At 40.4% G+C, this 14,168-nt stretch overlaps 1 protein-coding gene across 10 annotated transcripts in view; it reads left to right on the top strand.

Annotated features, from left to right (window-relative positions):
- Srrm234 (Serine-arginine repetitive matrix 2/3/4) overlaps positions 1–14,168 on the top strand; it is an 85,077-nt gene that overhangs the window by 20,965 nt on the left and 49,944 nt on the right. For 4 of the 10 annotated variants that reach the window (XM_087351429.1, XM_087351427.1, XM_087351428.1 and 1 more), the window contains exon 1: positions 7,854–8,260. The exons of 5 other annotated variants lie outside the window; for them this stretch is intronic. In XM_087351429.1, the coding sequence (XP_087207555.1) occupies positions 7,869–8,260 (392 nt within the window). In that variant the 5' untranslated portion in view covers positions 7,854–7,868. Of the gene's footprint in view, positions 1–605; positions 753–7,853; positions 8,261–14,168 lie in introns of those variants that run through there. One more of the 10 variants, XM_022063055.2, reaches the window with a different exon arrangement.

Raw genomic sequence — 14,168 nt, 5'->3', positions numbered from 1 at the left:
GACAGGACAGACACGATCTACTAAATGGAATTAAAACAGAACACAACCACTTTGCAGCAAAACATATATACCTCCACTTTACTTTTATTGTTACTCTGTATTTTTCTTGAACCACACAGCCATTAAATGGATTATAGATTTTCATAATTCGATAATTATTGATATATAGTTTTATTTTAAATCTAATATTTTTTCTTATCGCATTTACTGTTTGTAAATGACGGTCATATTCTATATACAGTTGGATTTTTGGGTTGTGGGAAACTGATTTGGTTACTGTGAAATAATTATATATAAAATATGAATAATTATCTTGAAGTTTTAATGATTACACATAGTTAATAAATTTTTGGATTAAACTATATGTATAAATGTTTTAATTTATTTCAAATAATGAATATATTTAAAATACATTACATAATAATATAGATGGATAATTATGAACATCAAATAGAACATTTTTCGGTTGGGGTCGATTTGTAAGAAGAAGTCGCGGCCAATCAATGCCATAAACCATCTATCCCCCCCCCCCCACAATTTACAAAATGGGGTTGGTGTGCCGCCACGAGTCTTCAACAATATTTAGTGTGCCTCGAGTGTAGAAAGATTACCCAACATTGATTTAAAGGAAACGGGTAGTCCACGTCAGTGGCCACGAAGATTTTGCGTGTTGTATAAACTGTTCCGTGTTGTGGTGATCGGACGATTATGACGCAATGGAACAACCTCGTCAAGGATAAGGGAAAAAGTGGGTAAGTTGCCACGATCCCTTTCTTCGAGCATAGGGCAAATATTAAAAAGATATAAACAAGCAATGTTCTGTCTTTTGAGTACGTGTCTGTGCATTCCTTACACAAGATAGGAAGTCCTAAATTTTAATTTAAAATAAAGGGGAGTCTAGTTTTAGAGATTCGGTTTAGAAAGTACTTTCGTATTGTGTTAATATAGTTCAAATATAAGTTGGAATATACTACTGTAAGGCTTGAAGTACAATGGCAATCACTAATGAATGTTGTGAGATTTGATTCTGGTCAGGAAGATGTCGATTGTGGTCTTTTGGGTTGTTCCGTTGTGTTTTTGAGTACATACCAACGTTTCGGAGAAACATACGTCTCTATCTCCACTTACAAATCCACAGCGAGTTACAACCCAGAAGACCAACATCGACATTTTGTAAAGTGTTTTTATCATTCGGATATCATTTTGAGCACTACTGTGGGCGTCGTTTAACATTACTCCATTCGTGTTCCGTGTCCCGAAAGTATTTAATGAAAAATTACTGCTGTAGTGTTTACTTCGCAAATTCCATGTCTTATTAGAACATATATTGCTGTTATGGTTTTAAATTTTTATTTTGTTGTATACCATAAACATAATTTAATTCATCGCCCTGATGACGGAGGCAGTATGACCTCTGAAACGTCGGTTAACATCGACCGGACTACAAAGCGCAACAACCCAGAATACGGAAATCTTCATAATTTAATTTGTTGGTCTATTTCATGCAGTTATTTTTGTGTTCCCAGACTCGTAACTAAGCAAATATCTTCAGTTTTTGTGTCTTGTCCTAGTCGAATTACGGTTTGTTAAGTCGTTATTTAGTCAACATTTTAGATCATAATTTTGCACAAGGGTATCCCCTCACTATAGGCCCAGACTTTCTGCAATAAATTCGCTTTATGCATTGACTGCGATCAGGTTTTCAAGGTAAATTTCCCAGTCTTTGTGAGATTACATCTCATTACCCATCGGACTGTAGTGGACTGTTCCGCCCGGTATTGGGACGTTCTGTTGCGTGCTGTCCGTGGCCAATTTGACATTCATTCATGTTACAGAAAGATGTTCTGAATCGATGACTGTGTGCGTCTCAGTTCATTTCGGAACACGTTTGGGGATAGGTTAACACCATCTAAATGCTGTGTTTATAAATTGGTGAAAGAATTATAAACAAATGGAAGCTGCCCGATCAGACGGTACAAGATGTCTGCTTGTGGCCTCTCAGGCTTTCTCAAGGGAGCGGATTACCTTACACCAGTTGTTAAAACTTACCAGGAAAGCAGACTGTACCCGGACCTTGTGATGGTGATTAAAGATTTGCATCCGGTGGACAAAGAAAGATGTGCATGTGTTTCTTGTGCTTGGTTTCACCATTTATTGGTGATATTCCACGAGATTCGGGGGCTTACGTTGTTTGCAGCTGAAGCGAGGTTTCTATCTCAACGGATACAAGAGCTCGCAGAACATTTGTTCGCGTCTAAAAGTCTGCATGCATTCCATGAGGAGTATGGCGTTCTGCCAGAATTATATGCCTTATTTTCTCTGACTGGACCGTGAACACAGAAGTTTACTTCACAATGTTGTCAGTGCATTTGTGAACCAGGTGAACGCGGTCAGTTGTGCATGGATGCCGATGCACCCTCTTTCAGCGGCTTTATGTGACGTGGTTTCACAAGGACTGAGGTGTGTGTCTGCATTGGATTACCATCAGTGCATACGCAGTGGGTTACTGCAGAAAGTATTGGGCCTCAAACGAGAGAATAGCTCTGTAAGTAATTTCACTTTATATCCGGAACTTGTTCCTTATGGAAGTGTTTCACTTATGAAAATTGCTGCGTTTTGTTGACACACTGTGGTGTAGGATATTGTTTGTAAAGTCGATTGTTACTCGGTTTGTTAATAATAGCCCACTTGTTTATGGAACTCGAAGGTTCAACGCCTAGGTCTTCCCAGCGATCTCCTCCTTCGAGGCCTCCCAACCAAAACTTTGTAAACACCTCTACTCTCTCTCATGCGTGCTGCATGTCTCGCCCATCTCATCCTCGATTTAATCACCCTAAGAATATCAGGTGAGGATTACAAGCCATGAAACTCATCATTATGCAATTTTCTCCGTGATCCGTCTATCTCCCTTTTAGGTCCAAATATTTTCCTCAACACTCTGATCTCAAAGACCCTTGATCTATGCTCCTCCCTCAAAGTGAGACACCAAGTTTCGCACCCACACAGCACAGCTGGCAAAAACACACTTTTGTATATTTTAACCTTTAGTATTTTTGATATGAGATGGGAAGAGAAAAGATTTTGGACTGAATGATAGCAATCATTCCCCGAATTTAATCTGCTCTTGATTTCGTCATGAATGTCATTCTGACTTTTTAATGGTGCACCCAAGTACTTGAATTATTTTCAAATTTTTCAAATGACTCATTACCTATCCTTTTATTCTGGTTCTGTCCTGAATTCTGATGCCGAGACATGATCATATACTTTGTCTTTTCTGCATTTATTTCTAGACCAACATTCCTACTAGCCCTTAAGAGTGTTTGTGTATTCGCTTTTATAGAATTTATGTTATTGCCCAACAAAGTAATACAATCAACATAGACCAGAAACTGGTGTGTCCCATTCATTTCCAAACCGCCCTGATTTTCCTGGTCTTTCCTGATGGCGTATTCTACGGCAAAATTGAAAAGCAGCGGCGATAAAGCATCTCCCTATTTCAGGCCATTCTGAATACGAAATGTATTGGACAAATGTTTACCTACACGAATTTTGACTGAGTTTTAGGCTTTCTTGAAGTTTATAAATAGTTGATGGAATGTCCCATTGTACTCACACTGTTTCTCTAGTATCTGGCGAATGTAGAAAATTTAAGCATTTGTAGATCTATTACGATGAAACCCACACTGATGATCCCGCGTGTTGGTGACTAGCTACTTTTTGTTTTGTGATTACCATGCAACCCCACGTAGAATTTCTGTGGACTGTGTGCTATGCCTTTTAATCTTTAAAGAAGTTACTCAGATGTAAACATTCAGTGGTTTTCTTGCAACAGTTCAGCATTCCGTTCCTTTCTTCTGCAAGCAATGTACAGGGTGTTTATATATTATTGTTACAACTTTACTTGTGAATAAAACCTTTATGAAAAGATATAGGCACACAGTTTAAGCGTCATCTGCGAGATAAACTCTCAAAGTCTGTTATGAAAATTACACGCATTCAACGTGTGCGAGCATTTGTCACACGTATCATGTCCAAATGATATTCAGGCTCCATCCATGTAGTTTGCAGCATTTCTCTCGCAAATGGTGCTCAGTGTGTCTATGCCTTTTCATACGGTTTTCTCCCCCACAAGTAAAGTTGCAGAGATAATTTACACACACTCGGTACTTCTGAGTAGAGGCTTTCATATCATTTTGTGATATCTTCCACGTACTGCTTAATATGTGGGGATTTTAGTGATTTTTCCACACTTTATCCGAATGTGAGGAAGGTGTGAAAGAACGTGTCTTAATCCTCAAATATTACGTCTTAGACCGACATCTTCCAACTTGCGAACTTATTGACATTTCTACACCAAAGTATTTTGAACCCAAAGTAAATACATGACAGAGATTGGAAATGCACCCGCGGCCATTAAAATGACGTATAGGGTGTCGCATAATTAATAACCTGTAGGAAAACGCAGGAGTGTTGTAGGCGCTTTTCATGAACTCTTGGTTGCAGTTCTTGCGCCAGCTTAATCTTGTACGGAAATAGATGGAAGTCTACGTCAAGATTCGCTGCAGCCGATCGGGTGTTTAAATTTCTGCGATTTTTCTCTGCGTCAATTAAATTGAGCAATTGTTTGTAAAATTACAGAACAACAATTCCCGCACGCTTCTGGTCTGTATAGCGGTACATAATAATTTCCCAAGCGTCAACTTTGTTTATGAAAAATAAAAAAAACGTGAAAAAAATCCAGTTTTGTATGGGATGATTAATTATGCGCCATTCTGTACAAGGAATAACACTGTAGGTGATGAATTCGTTTTCGACTTTCAGGTACAGATAGGTTTTGCCTCATTTGACTTCTGTTTTGAATGGCGTATTTACAAGGTAGTGTAGGCATGTGTGTTGCTGAGTCTTTGGTTTTCAACTTGTGGAGTACCCATGCCCATGGTTGGTGTGTAGGGATTCATGTAAGAAAATGACTGTCTTCTGGGATATTGCCCAAACATGTGGTTGCAACAGTGGGAATTGAGATAATTGTCAAAACACTTGATTTAGTCTGCTGTTTAATGCAATACTTACTTTCTGAGATATGTTGTTCTGGTTTCCTCAGAAATGAGGTTAGGTCTGGTGGAAGATAACCGACTTTTCAAATATAAAATAAGCAAACAAACAAACTATTAAACACTATAAAAAGACACTATTGTCATACGCGTTTCAACCTCAAGAGGTCATCATCAGTGACAATAGGGTAATTAATTAATTTAATCAAAATGGTTTAAAATTGGCCTAAATATGGTTTAGAAAACAAATCATGAAGTGGATTATTTTACAAAAGCATATCAGTCCACTTCATGTGTGTGGGAGTGGGGTTTTAAAATCAGAAGAGTGGACGCTAGACGAAAATGGCTAACCTCTGATGTCAGTGACTTCTGTTGTCCAGTTATATTAAAATGTTTTTGGCATAGTATTAATGATTCTAAAGGATTTTCTGTTCGGTCGTTAAAAGCAGGCCACTGTACGTCTTTCTCAGTGCGTGATTTACACTAATCCTCCCATTGACGTCATTATAACCCATTCGGTTCAGAATGCGCCGTTGAATAGGGTAAAAAGAAGCTTTGTTGCCTGACATAATAAGTAGCGTGTCTGTGATACAGTTCTGTAAAATGTAAAATAAAGCTAATTGCACTCTTTCTTGAAGGCGTCAGTCAACATTGTCGTTGAGTTATTGGAATACCATGCTTATCGATTTTAAGACGCTTTTTTCACATTTTAAAATTACTGAAGTCGAGGTGCGTCTTAACATTTAATGGCATCGAAGAATCGATATAGCGTTTGCATCCCCCCTAAAAAGCCATTACTGAATCAAGAGCGCGCCTTACAATCGATGAAACACTTTAAGAATTGAAGACACTAAAGACACAGAAGCTAATAAGATATTTTTATTGCCTGTACCTGCGTTTCGATACTCTTTATGACGTGCTTTGTTATAAAGTCTTGATAAAAGTGTGGTCTTTTTGGACGTGCTCGTTCTCAATGTATGTGACCTTATTCATTAGTGTCATTTGAGTGAAGGGTTGGCTCGAGCAGAACTGCGAGGAAATGGGTGGTATTTACGTGGCTTTGCCAGGTTTTCACGAAATTGAGCTTGTATTTAGTCGGGATACTATTTTTGAGATCATTTCTGATCTGTTGAATTTTGAAATTTTGATGCAGTGCCCAGAAGAGATTTGTAAGTAAACTTTAAAAAAAATCAGGCTTTGGTGTCATCGAGGTATGTTCTGATGCTTCATAGTTATTTTATTGCCTATAGGATTGTTAGATAGAAGCATTTGAAATGTTGAAAATTAAGTGGACTGATTAAGTACGAAATGAACTGGTCTTAGACAGGATAGGCGAAGGAAGAAGTCTATGGAAAAATCTTACGATGGTGGGGCACATTCTGAGGCACCCAGGATTGGTTAATTTGGTAATGGAAGGAACAGTTGAAGGGAAGAATTGTAGGGGGAGACAAAGATTGGAATATGTGACGCAGATTTCTGAGGATGTGGGCTGCTAAAAATATGTGGAAATGAAGAGACTGGGGCAGGATAGACGAAAATGGAGGACCACATGAAACCAGTCGAAAGACTGACTACAAAGAGAGAGAGAGGGGGGGGATTGTTAATGGTAATTAACATTGAAATGTATGTTGCCATCATTACTCTCGTTTCATGTTTAGTCGGAAATCCCACGTCATTTAATTAGGTAAAGTAGTCTACTCATTCTTGACCTCGGCACCAGATGGGAGTGAGTGATAAGCATCACGACCGGGCCACACTTTACCCCCGGGAAATGACCCCGGTGCCCTTTGGATAGGAGGCTGGTTGGGCCCCAGAACCGGTCTGGACGCAGAAGGTATAGGAAGAAATCCTCTGCCCCCGTCGGGGATTGAACCCTGGTCGTCCAGTCCGTAGCCAGTCACTATACTGACCAATTTTATTAACACTCGACTCAACACAACACTTTTAATTTTCAGTCATCGACCCAACATATTGCAGAGCCCTCTTGAAATCACGGGAATGTTTAAAAACGAAGCGGGTTATATACATTCCCCCCTCCCACTCGCAACACGGGCCATGGCCGCAAAGATCGATTTTCGCAGTATATATATGTATGTAAAGGGGGTGAGTTAAGCAAGAGGGTTGTGTAGCAGGGAGGGGAGGAAATGAAAGTGGTGTCGGGGGTTGATACAGAGAGCGGATGCTGCAGCAGAAACCGTGGATAAACACAGGAGCTCCAATATTCGTAGATCTCTCGTCCTATGTGAGATGTTTGCGCCGACGCAAGAATTCTTTCCTTGTACCGAGTATGTAGCCCAGTATTGAAGGAACGTCTGGTGATAGTTCGCCCAGCTTCCGAGAGGATCATGGGGAGGCGGATTTTGCTGGTGCTGCTGCCCAGTTTCTGCGGCGGCATGCATCCTCCATAATCCGGATATTAATCATGCCAAGATGACCGTCAGTTAGTTATCGTATGTTCCTGTAACAAAATCTGATATGTCTTCCATTCGTGTGATGTGCTTTGGTTGTGTTTGAGCAACGTTGTGCCTCATTGCTGTCTTCCAGTTCTTTATACTTATTCGTCACAGAATTGTGCCGATCATAGTTATGAGTATTTTATGAAGAATTGTGTCCTGAAGTTTTAAAATAACCAAGTCTTCCAGTTCAGTGTTTTTTTAACGAAGTCTGTTAACGTTATTTACCTGGAACATATTTTGCTGTGATAGTAGTGTTGTCAGTCGCTTAAATACTCCGTGGTTAAACCGTGCTTATAATTCCTCGTTCGTTGATGCTAATTTATGTGTTCGTGGACATAGTCTCCGTACATTTATTAGCATGTTGTTTCCCGGAAATAACAATGGCTGCCATCGCCGACGTCCAGTTAACGAACGGGCGTTGTTTGAGAGGTTGTGGCGAGGAACGTTTCAGGCCATCGTGGCTGAACAGGGTGTCTGCACTTCTAGCGGCTCGTCAGTGCACGCACGAGTCAATATCGCAAGGCATAATCGAACGCCATCAAGATTGGCGGTCATGGGTTTGGGAAGACGACGAGAGAGGGGTAACAGTGGCGGGATTCCTGGTACTGCTGCTGGACAGTGTTGTTGCCATTGTTTGCCGCCGCCGCCGCCTCTGCCGCCTCCACCAGTGCCACATCCACCGCTTGCAAATTTCCAGATATGTTTACTTACTCCACGAAACTCTCGCAAGACGTTGCGATCCGTTATCAGGTGGGACTTTGAGAATGTTATAGTTATAGTAGTCGGGCGAATCTGTGAGTTCGACGTCCGTTAAAGTAAAATGTAAGGGGATCAGATACGAGATTATGTGCTGACTATACTTTGACGGCGGCAGAACTTTGTAGCTCGGTGTCTCAATTCCTTGTATTTGGTTTACGCGTCCGTTTTTCTTCTGCCCGCAAGCTAGTGATGTAGGCGAGATGGACAGGTTGGCCCTGGCTACTGTACTAAGTGTCCGTAGTTATAACGTTGGTCGACAGATAATCCTTTTTATTAATCACTTGGCTAACAGCACCGAAGCGCAGCCACCATGACATTCATATAAGGTTTGAGGTTTTCATGGCGGTGAAGATGTCGATGTTGATTACTGGGTTGTAACGCCGTGTAGACTTAACGCAGAATATCTGCGAGCCTGTGCTGCGTCATAATATGATGAGAAGGGAGTGTGGAAAGGGCAAGGGGGAGAAAGACGCCTTATGCGCTGTCGCTCCCCCCTTCCTCCCTGTACCACGGCTGACTGTTCACCAACGTATCTGTAACGGTGTACGAAGGTCAGATATTTTGAGACAAGTACAGTTACCGTCTTTTCGGAGGAACGTAACGCCACACGGCGTTAGAATTCGGAGGACCAGCGTAGAAATGACATTGATAATACGTTACTCGCACCCCCACCCAACCCCCGATATGTTTGAATGTCATTGACACATTATCATCTTGTGGCATTGATGTAGGTTTAAAGAACGTCGTGTTGTTAACTCAGGCGGGGTTGCTGACAACATGCAGCAGAGGCCTTCGTATTTATGTAGAGTTGGCTGTTTTATCGATGTATATTCGTAAACGTTGCAGAAAACCTTTTATGGAAGTAACGTTCTGTTCGTGGTCGAAATTCCAAGCTTCTGTCAGTCGTGAGATACCGGCCTTGCAGTTGTGTTGCGTTATAAGTCACCGTTTTTATACTTCACTGTCTCGTTCTGGGTGTAAATGTCATGCTGCCACAAAGTGTGAAGATGGCTGCTTGCTGTCTATGTCAGGGCGATGACTCATTGGCTTTTAGTGTGACAGTAACGAGCCATTGGAAATTGGCATGTGGAACTTTTTGTGGAGGTAAAAACCTAGAAATTTTGCACGAAAAACTGTTTGATGCGGAACCTTATCGTAAACTTTATTCATATGATTTAACGAAGACAATGGATTTTTTTTACAAATTCCCCCAAATGACAGTAGTATTAGTAGTAGCAGTAATAATTAGTGTTCTGTAATATATTTGTAATTGAAAACAGTAATAATGTGGCCCAAGTGGGGTTAGATCGTATGACGATCTGCGCTAGACCAGGACGCTAACTGAGGTTAGTGCACAATGGTAATTATTTCAGACATAACTGACAGTTGGAGTGTCATTCTGCTGGATTAACTTCTCACACCTATCTACATAGTAAGATGAACGCAGTAATTAACCACTAATTTAGGGATGTTATTAGAATAATTACTACAAGAACAATTTAAATTTTTAACCCAGTCGTAGTATTGTACTCGACCCAGCAATTAATTTCTTTGTGTATAATAGGTAATATAAGGTCCTTTTTCTTTCGTCGGAGTATACCGTAGATATCCTTAATTGAAAGAATTGTAATCTGCGAATTGTTTTAAAAGAGGAAAAATTATGTTATTTAGGAGATGACTGTCTTCTGGGTTGTAGCGCCGTACAGTGCTGTAGACGTTTACCGGCTTTTCAAGGGTACCTGCTGTCTCTACCTTTTAATATAAGCTTGATATCTCATATTATTTTCGTTGTGGTCGAAGTGAAGAAACTGATGGTGGACTATCTTTAATGAATATCTTGCGAACGGTGATAACAAGATGACGGCTAAGGAAAGTCGTGAGGTGGGCATTGAGGTGCTACGATCTGATGGCCAGAATGTTGAACTAATGAACAAGACGGATTTAATAGGGGTCCGCAGTGGCCGCGCGGTCTGAGGCGTGGGCCTTGTGCCGCTTGGTCGCTGGGACCGTGGGTTCGAATCCCACTCGAGCCATGGATGTTTGTCCGCGTTTTTCTATGTTGTGCTGTCCTGTGTACAGGTAGAGGCTTGACTAACAGTTTCAAGGTGTGGGCTGGATTCATGTCACTCAGGATTGGGACCAGTCGCGGACATTTTTAACGAACTATCAGTTTCCATAAAAGGCGAGGAATTTCGTGGCTAGTTGAGCGACTATTAGCTTCTGAAGCAGGGCTTTGTGGTTGATGTAGGCCTGTGGTGTCATATGTAAGTATATTACTCCCAAGTTTTGGTTCTTCTGTTTATATTTTCCAAAATTCCCGTGAGATCATAGTGGGCCAGTATAATGTTATATTTTATTTGTTGAGAAAGTGATTTCTTAAATTGTACAGTAGGCGTGAAAATTATTTTGCCAACGATGAAGAAAAATGTGCGTTTGAAGTTTCTGTACCTGTTGCCGGACAAATTTTCAGTTAAACCGACAACCGGATAATTTTGATTTTTAAATTTATTCAGTTCAAAATTACAAGTTTATAAGTATTTTAGAAAAATTCAAAACGGGCCGAAAGAAGGAACTAAATGTGGAAAATGTGGTTGCAAAATGGAATGTAAAGGAGGATGAACAAATGGAATAACTCGTCTGAAAGTAAAACATTTAAGGAATTTTCGAATGAGTAAAGGTTGCTTTGAAACAGACTAGTCTATTGATGCGCAAGCCAAATTGTCAGCGAAAAATAAAAAGTTAAAGAGAGATATTGATTTAATTCAGTTGCAGTCTCTGGAAGAAATTGTTTCGAGACTGGCCTCTGTCGGCAGGATTTGTATTCACGCAATTGAAGATTCTGCGTTTATTCGGAAGTCTCCCAGAAAATGAAACTCCGGTAATTAAATTCATTCATAGCTTTCCTGAAAAAGTAGGTGCTAGTGGAATTTGGTAAAATAGGCCGACACAGTTCCAGATTAAACTGCATTATTCATTCTTGACATTTTATATACAAAAGAGATTAACACTAATGAGATGGAAGTTAAGCGAAATACGATGAATAATATTGATGATTGCCACAATTGTGAACTCAATTTAAATAAATTTGACAGCGGCAAACCGTTATATTTACGATGTTTTTTAAAACACGCGAAAATTATTAAAGAATAAGACGCTTCAAACCAGTTCAATTTGTTATACATTCTAGACGCACTATATTTGCTTATATATTGTATTGAATGCAGTGTATTTTCTGTATCCTAAAATATATTAGAGAATTAGGTATAACAGATTAAAAAATTATGTGTTGGAGGAGAAGCGAACAAAAATACTGGTTAACGGGTTCTTTTGGTTGCTGCATTGTTTTTAACCAATAGCCGGTTAAATAAAAGTCTGATATTGGACAGTGCCAGTTTCCTGGCTGAATACTTTCAGTTCCCGTCATATTACTATTAAGGGAGGGGGAGTTTCTCAGGGGTTAAAGCTGCTGGAGCGTGAAACTACACACTCCCATCCTTCTAGTGCTGCTCGAGGTTTAGAATGTAACGCTGCACGTCCACCCCCACCCCCCCAAACATTTTCATAGTAGCAATTAAACCACAGGGACATCTTTTACTAGTTTTCTGATGGGCCTACTTTACCTTTTACTCGTACGGCTTCGCATCTACAGACCGCTTAAGTTTGAAAGTGACGTGATGGCTGTGATCGAGTCTAAGCAGCAGGAGGATGGTTCTGATCGGATTAGAGTTTGTGGACGCTGAGTCGCCTCCATCCGCAAATGGGGAGCTTACGACTTTGCTTGCCGTCAGCCGCTTACCTCGCGTGGGATGTTTGCCAGGTGTGCAATGCGACTAGAGCGCCACACGTTTTCCGCCACCAATATCAGCGTTAAAGTGGGGCTGACGGCAGATTGAATCTTATTTCGGGGTTTATTTTTATTAATGGATTTTAATGCCGTATGGCGTGAGAATGCTGTAGTTAGGACATTGAGTTTAAAAGAAGATGCAACTTGCAGACTGTTTATCTTTTCTTGACGTTTTTGTAACAATATCTCATATGACGAATGAGCTTGAAAGGAGAACTTTTAAGAAACTCCGCCTTATTGATTTGTGACGTATGCTTGAGGTTACACTATGTATATGGAGCCTTTCTTTTGTTTTTCTCTGTTTCCCTGTAAACCCATCGTACGATGTAAACACTGAAGAGTGATTTTATCTCTACGTCACACAGATGCAATTGCATGTGTCTAATACGCACCTGTATTTGTGTGTGTTTTAACTTCCTTCGTCTGCGACTAGTCTGGCGAATATATTCAAACTGAAGTATTTTCGTACTGTATGGTAGTCAAAGGAATTATGCAGGAAACTCTTTCATTGAGGAAGAGTCCACTAGACCCGTGAAACAACAAAAATGGGATGGTTCTGAACTGTTGTACCACAATTCTTTGAATTTTGCCTCTTGTTTACCCAACGTAGCCATTTCATCTCCCTCCCCGAGGCGCTGTAGGTGGTTTCTTATTTGAGCAGGTTCAGTTTGTTCGCGCAAAAGTTGGTATGCCGTATTTTTTACTACTGCGTGTTCCTGGGAGTTGCCTAGAATTGAGTGGCGCCGTACCGGACACGAATATGATGCTTCACGGTACGTCTGTACTGCGGATGTTACACTGTGCAACAAATTTTCGGTATTTTCTTGTTATGGGCATGGAAGTAAGTGTACTTTATAGATTTTGGGGTGCTAAACACGGAAATAGTGCTTAAATCGGCAGATTGGCTCTTGTTTTCGAAAAAAAACTAGTTTGTTTGTACAAGTATTTTTAGTTATATGACAGTAAGATATAGCTACGAACATGCCTTTGTCAAACACAGCGCCTTTTCGCCTTTCGCTTATATTTAGTTACTGGAGCACCCCTTTTCACCATCCAACAATAATCGGCTAACATGGCGGCACTCTATTTGCTTTTGCATCTTTGCTCCATCGCTAAGATGTCATGATGAAAACGCTCACCATGTTCGTCGCTGACGGCACCAAAGTTTGACGGGAAGAAATCCAGGTGTGAGTGCAAGAAATGCATCTTAAATGGCAAGTTGCACCCCAGTTTTCCATAAGAAGTCAGTGAGTTCAACCTCTGTTTGATAGAATTTATCACAGTCTTTATTTCGAGTAAGAAATGTCACTTTCACAGAATGGTCTAGAACAGTGGTATTCAATCTTTTTTGTTCGCGTACACCCAGATATAATTTCTCTTCAACTTTGTACCCCCAAAGTTGTTGGTGTATAATTCAAGTTATACATAGTATATAATCTACATCTAAAATAAATTAAATAAATGTTATTACTGATTATTCAGTGTTTATCATAAAATAATATTTTTTTTAAATTTCATGTACCCCCTAAGATGTCTTCGCGTACCCCCGGGGGTACGTGTACCCCAGGTTAATACCACTGGTCTAGAAGATTCCACTGTCGTAGCCTCGAGGCCAATAGCTCTGCCTTATTCTTCGGTAGTCGAGATCCCTGATGAAGTCATTAAGCTCACTTTCTTTTATCTCATGTGATTCAGAAGAATAGAGGCTTGTTCGAAATAATGGATCCCTTGACGTAGACGGCTGCTGTACTACTTCGTGTATTCAAGCTCAACATGAACGTCATCAGTGTCTTCATCTTCATCAGAGTCTGCAGAAAAACTTTCTGGTGGTTCAGGAATAAGTATTAGTTCACCGTGAGGGACGGGGAGAATTGCAGTTGGTGTATTTGGGTACGTCAGTGTCCACTTTTTATTCATTGTCACCCCTTTTCGAATAGGAGGCACCAGACAGAAATAACAGTCTGAGATGTGATTTGTTGGCTCCCTCCGTACCATGGGCACTGCGAAAGGCACAGAACGTCCCTTACGATTCACCCACGCGTTGAGTTTTGATGA

This window comes from Zootermopsis nevadensis, unplaced genomic scaffold, assembly GCF_977971745.1.
Source record: "Zootermopsis nevadensis isolate Lab colony 2312 unplaced genomic scaffold, Znev_1.0 Znev_ptg000019l, whole genome shotgun sequence".
In the NCBI taxonomy this organism is placed as follows: domain Eukaryota; kingdom Metazoa; phylum Arthropoda; class Insecta; order Blattodea; family Termopsidae; genus Zootermopsis; species Zootermopsis nevadensis.
This window is presented reverse-complemented; position numbering and strand designations above follow the sequence as displayed.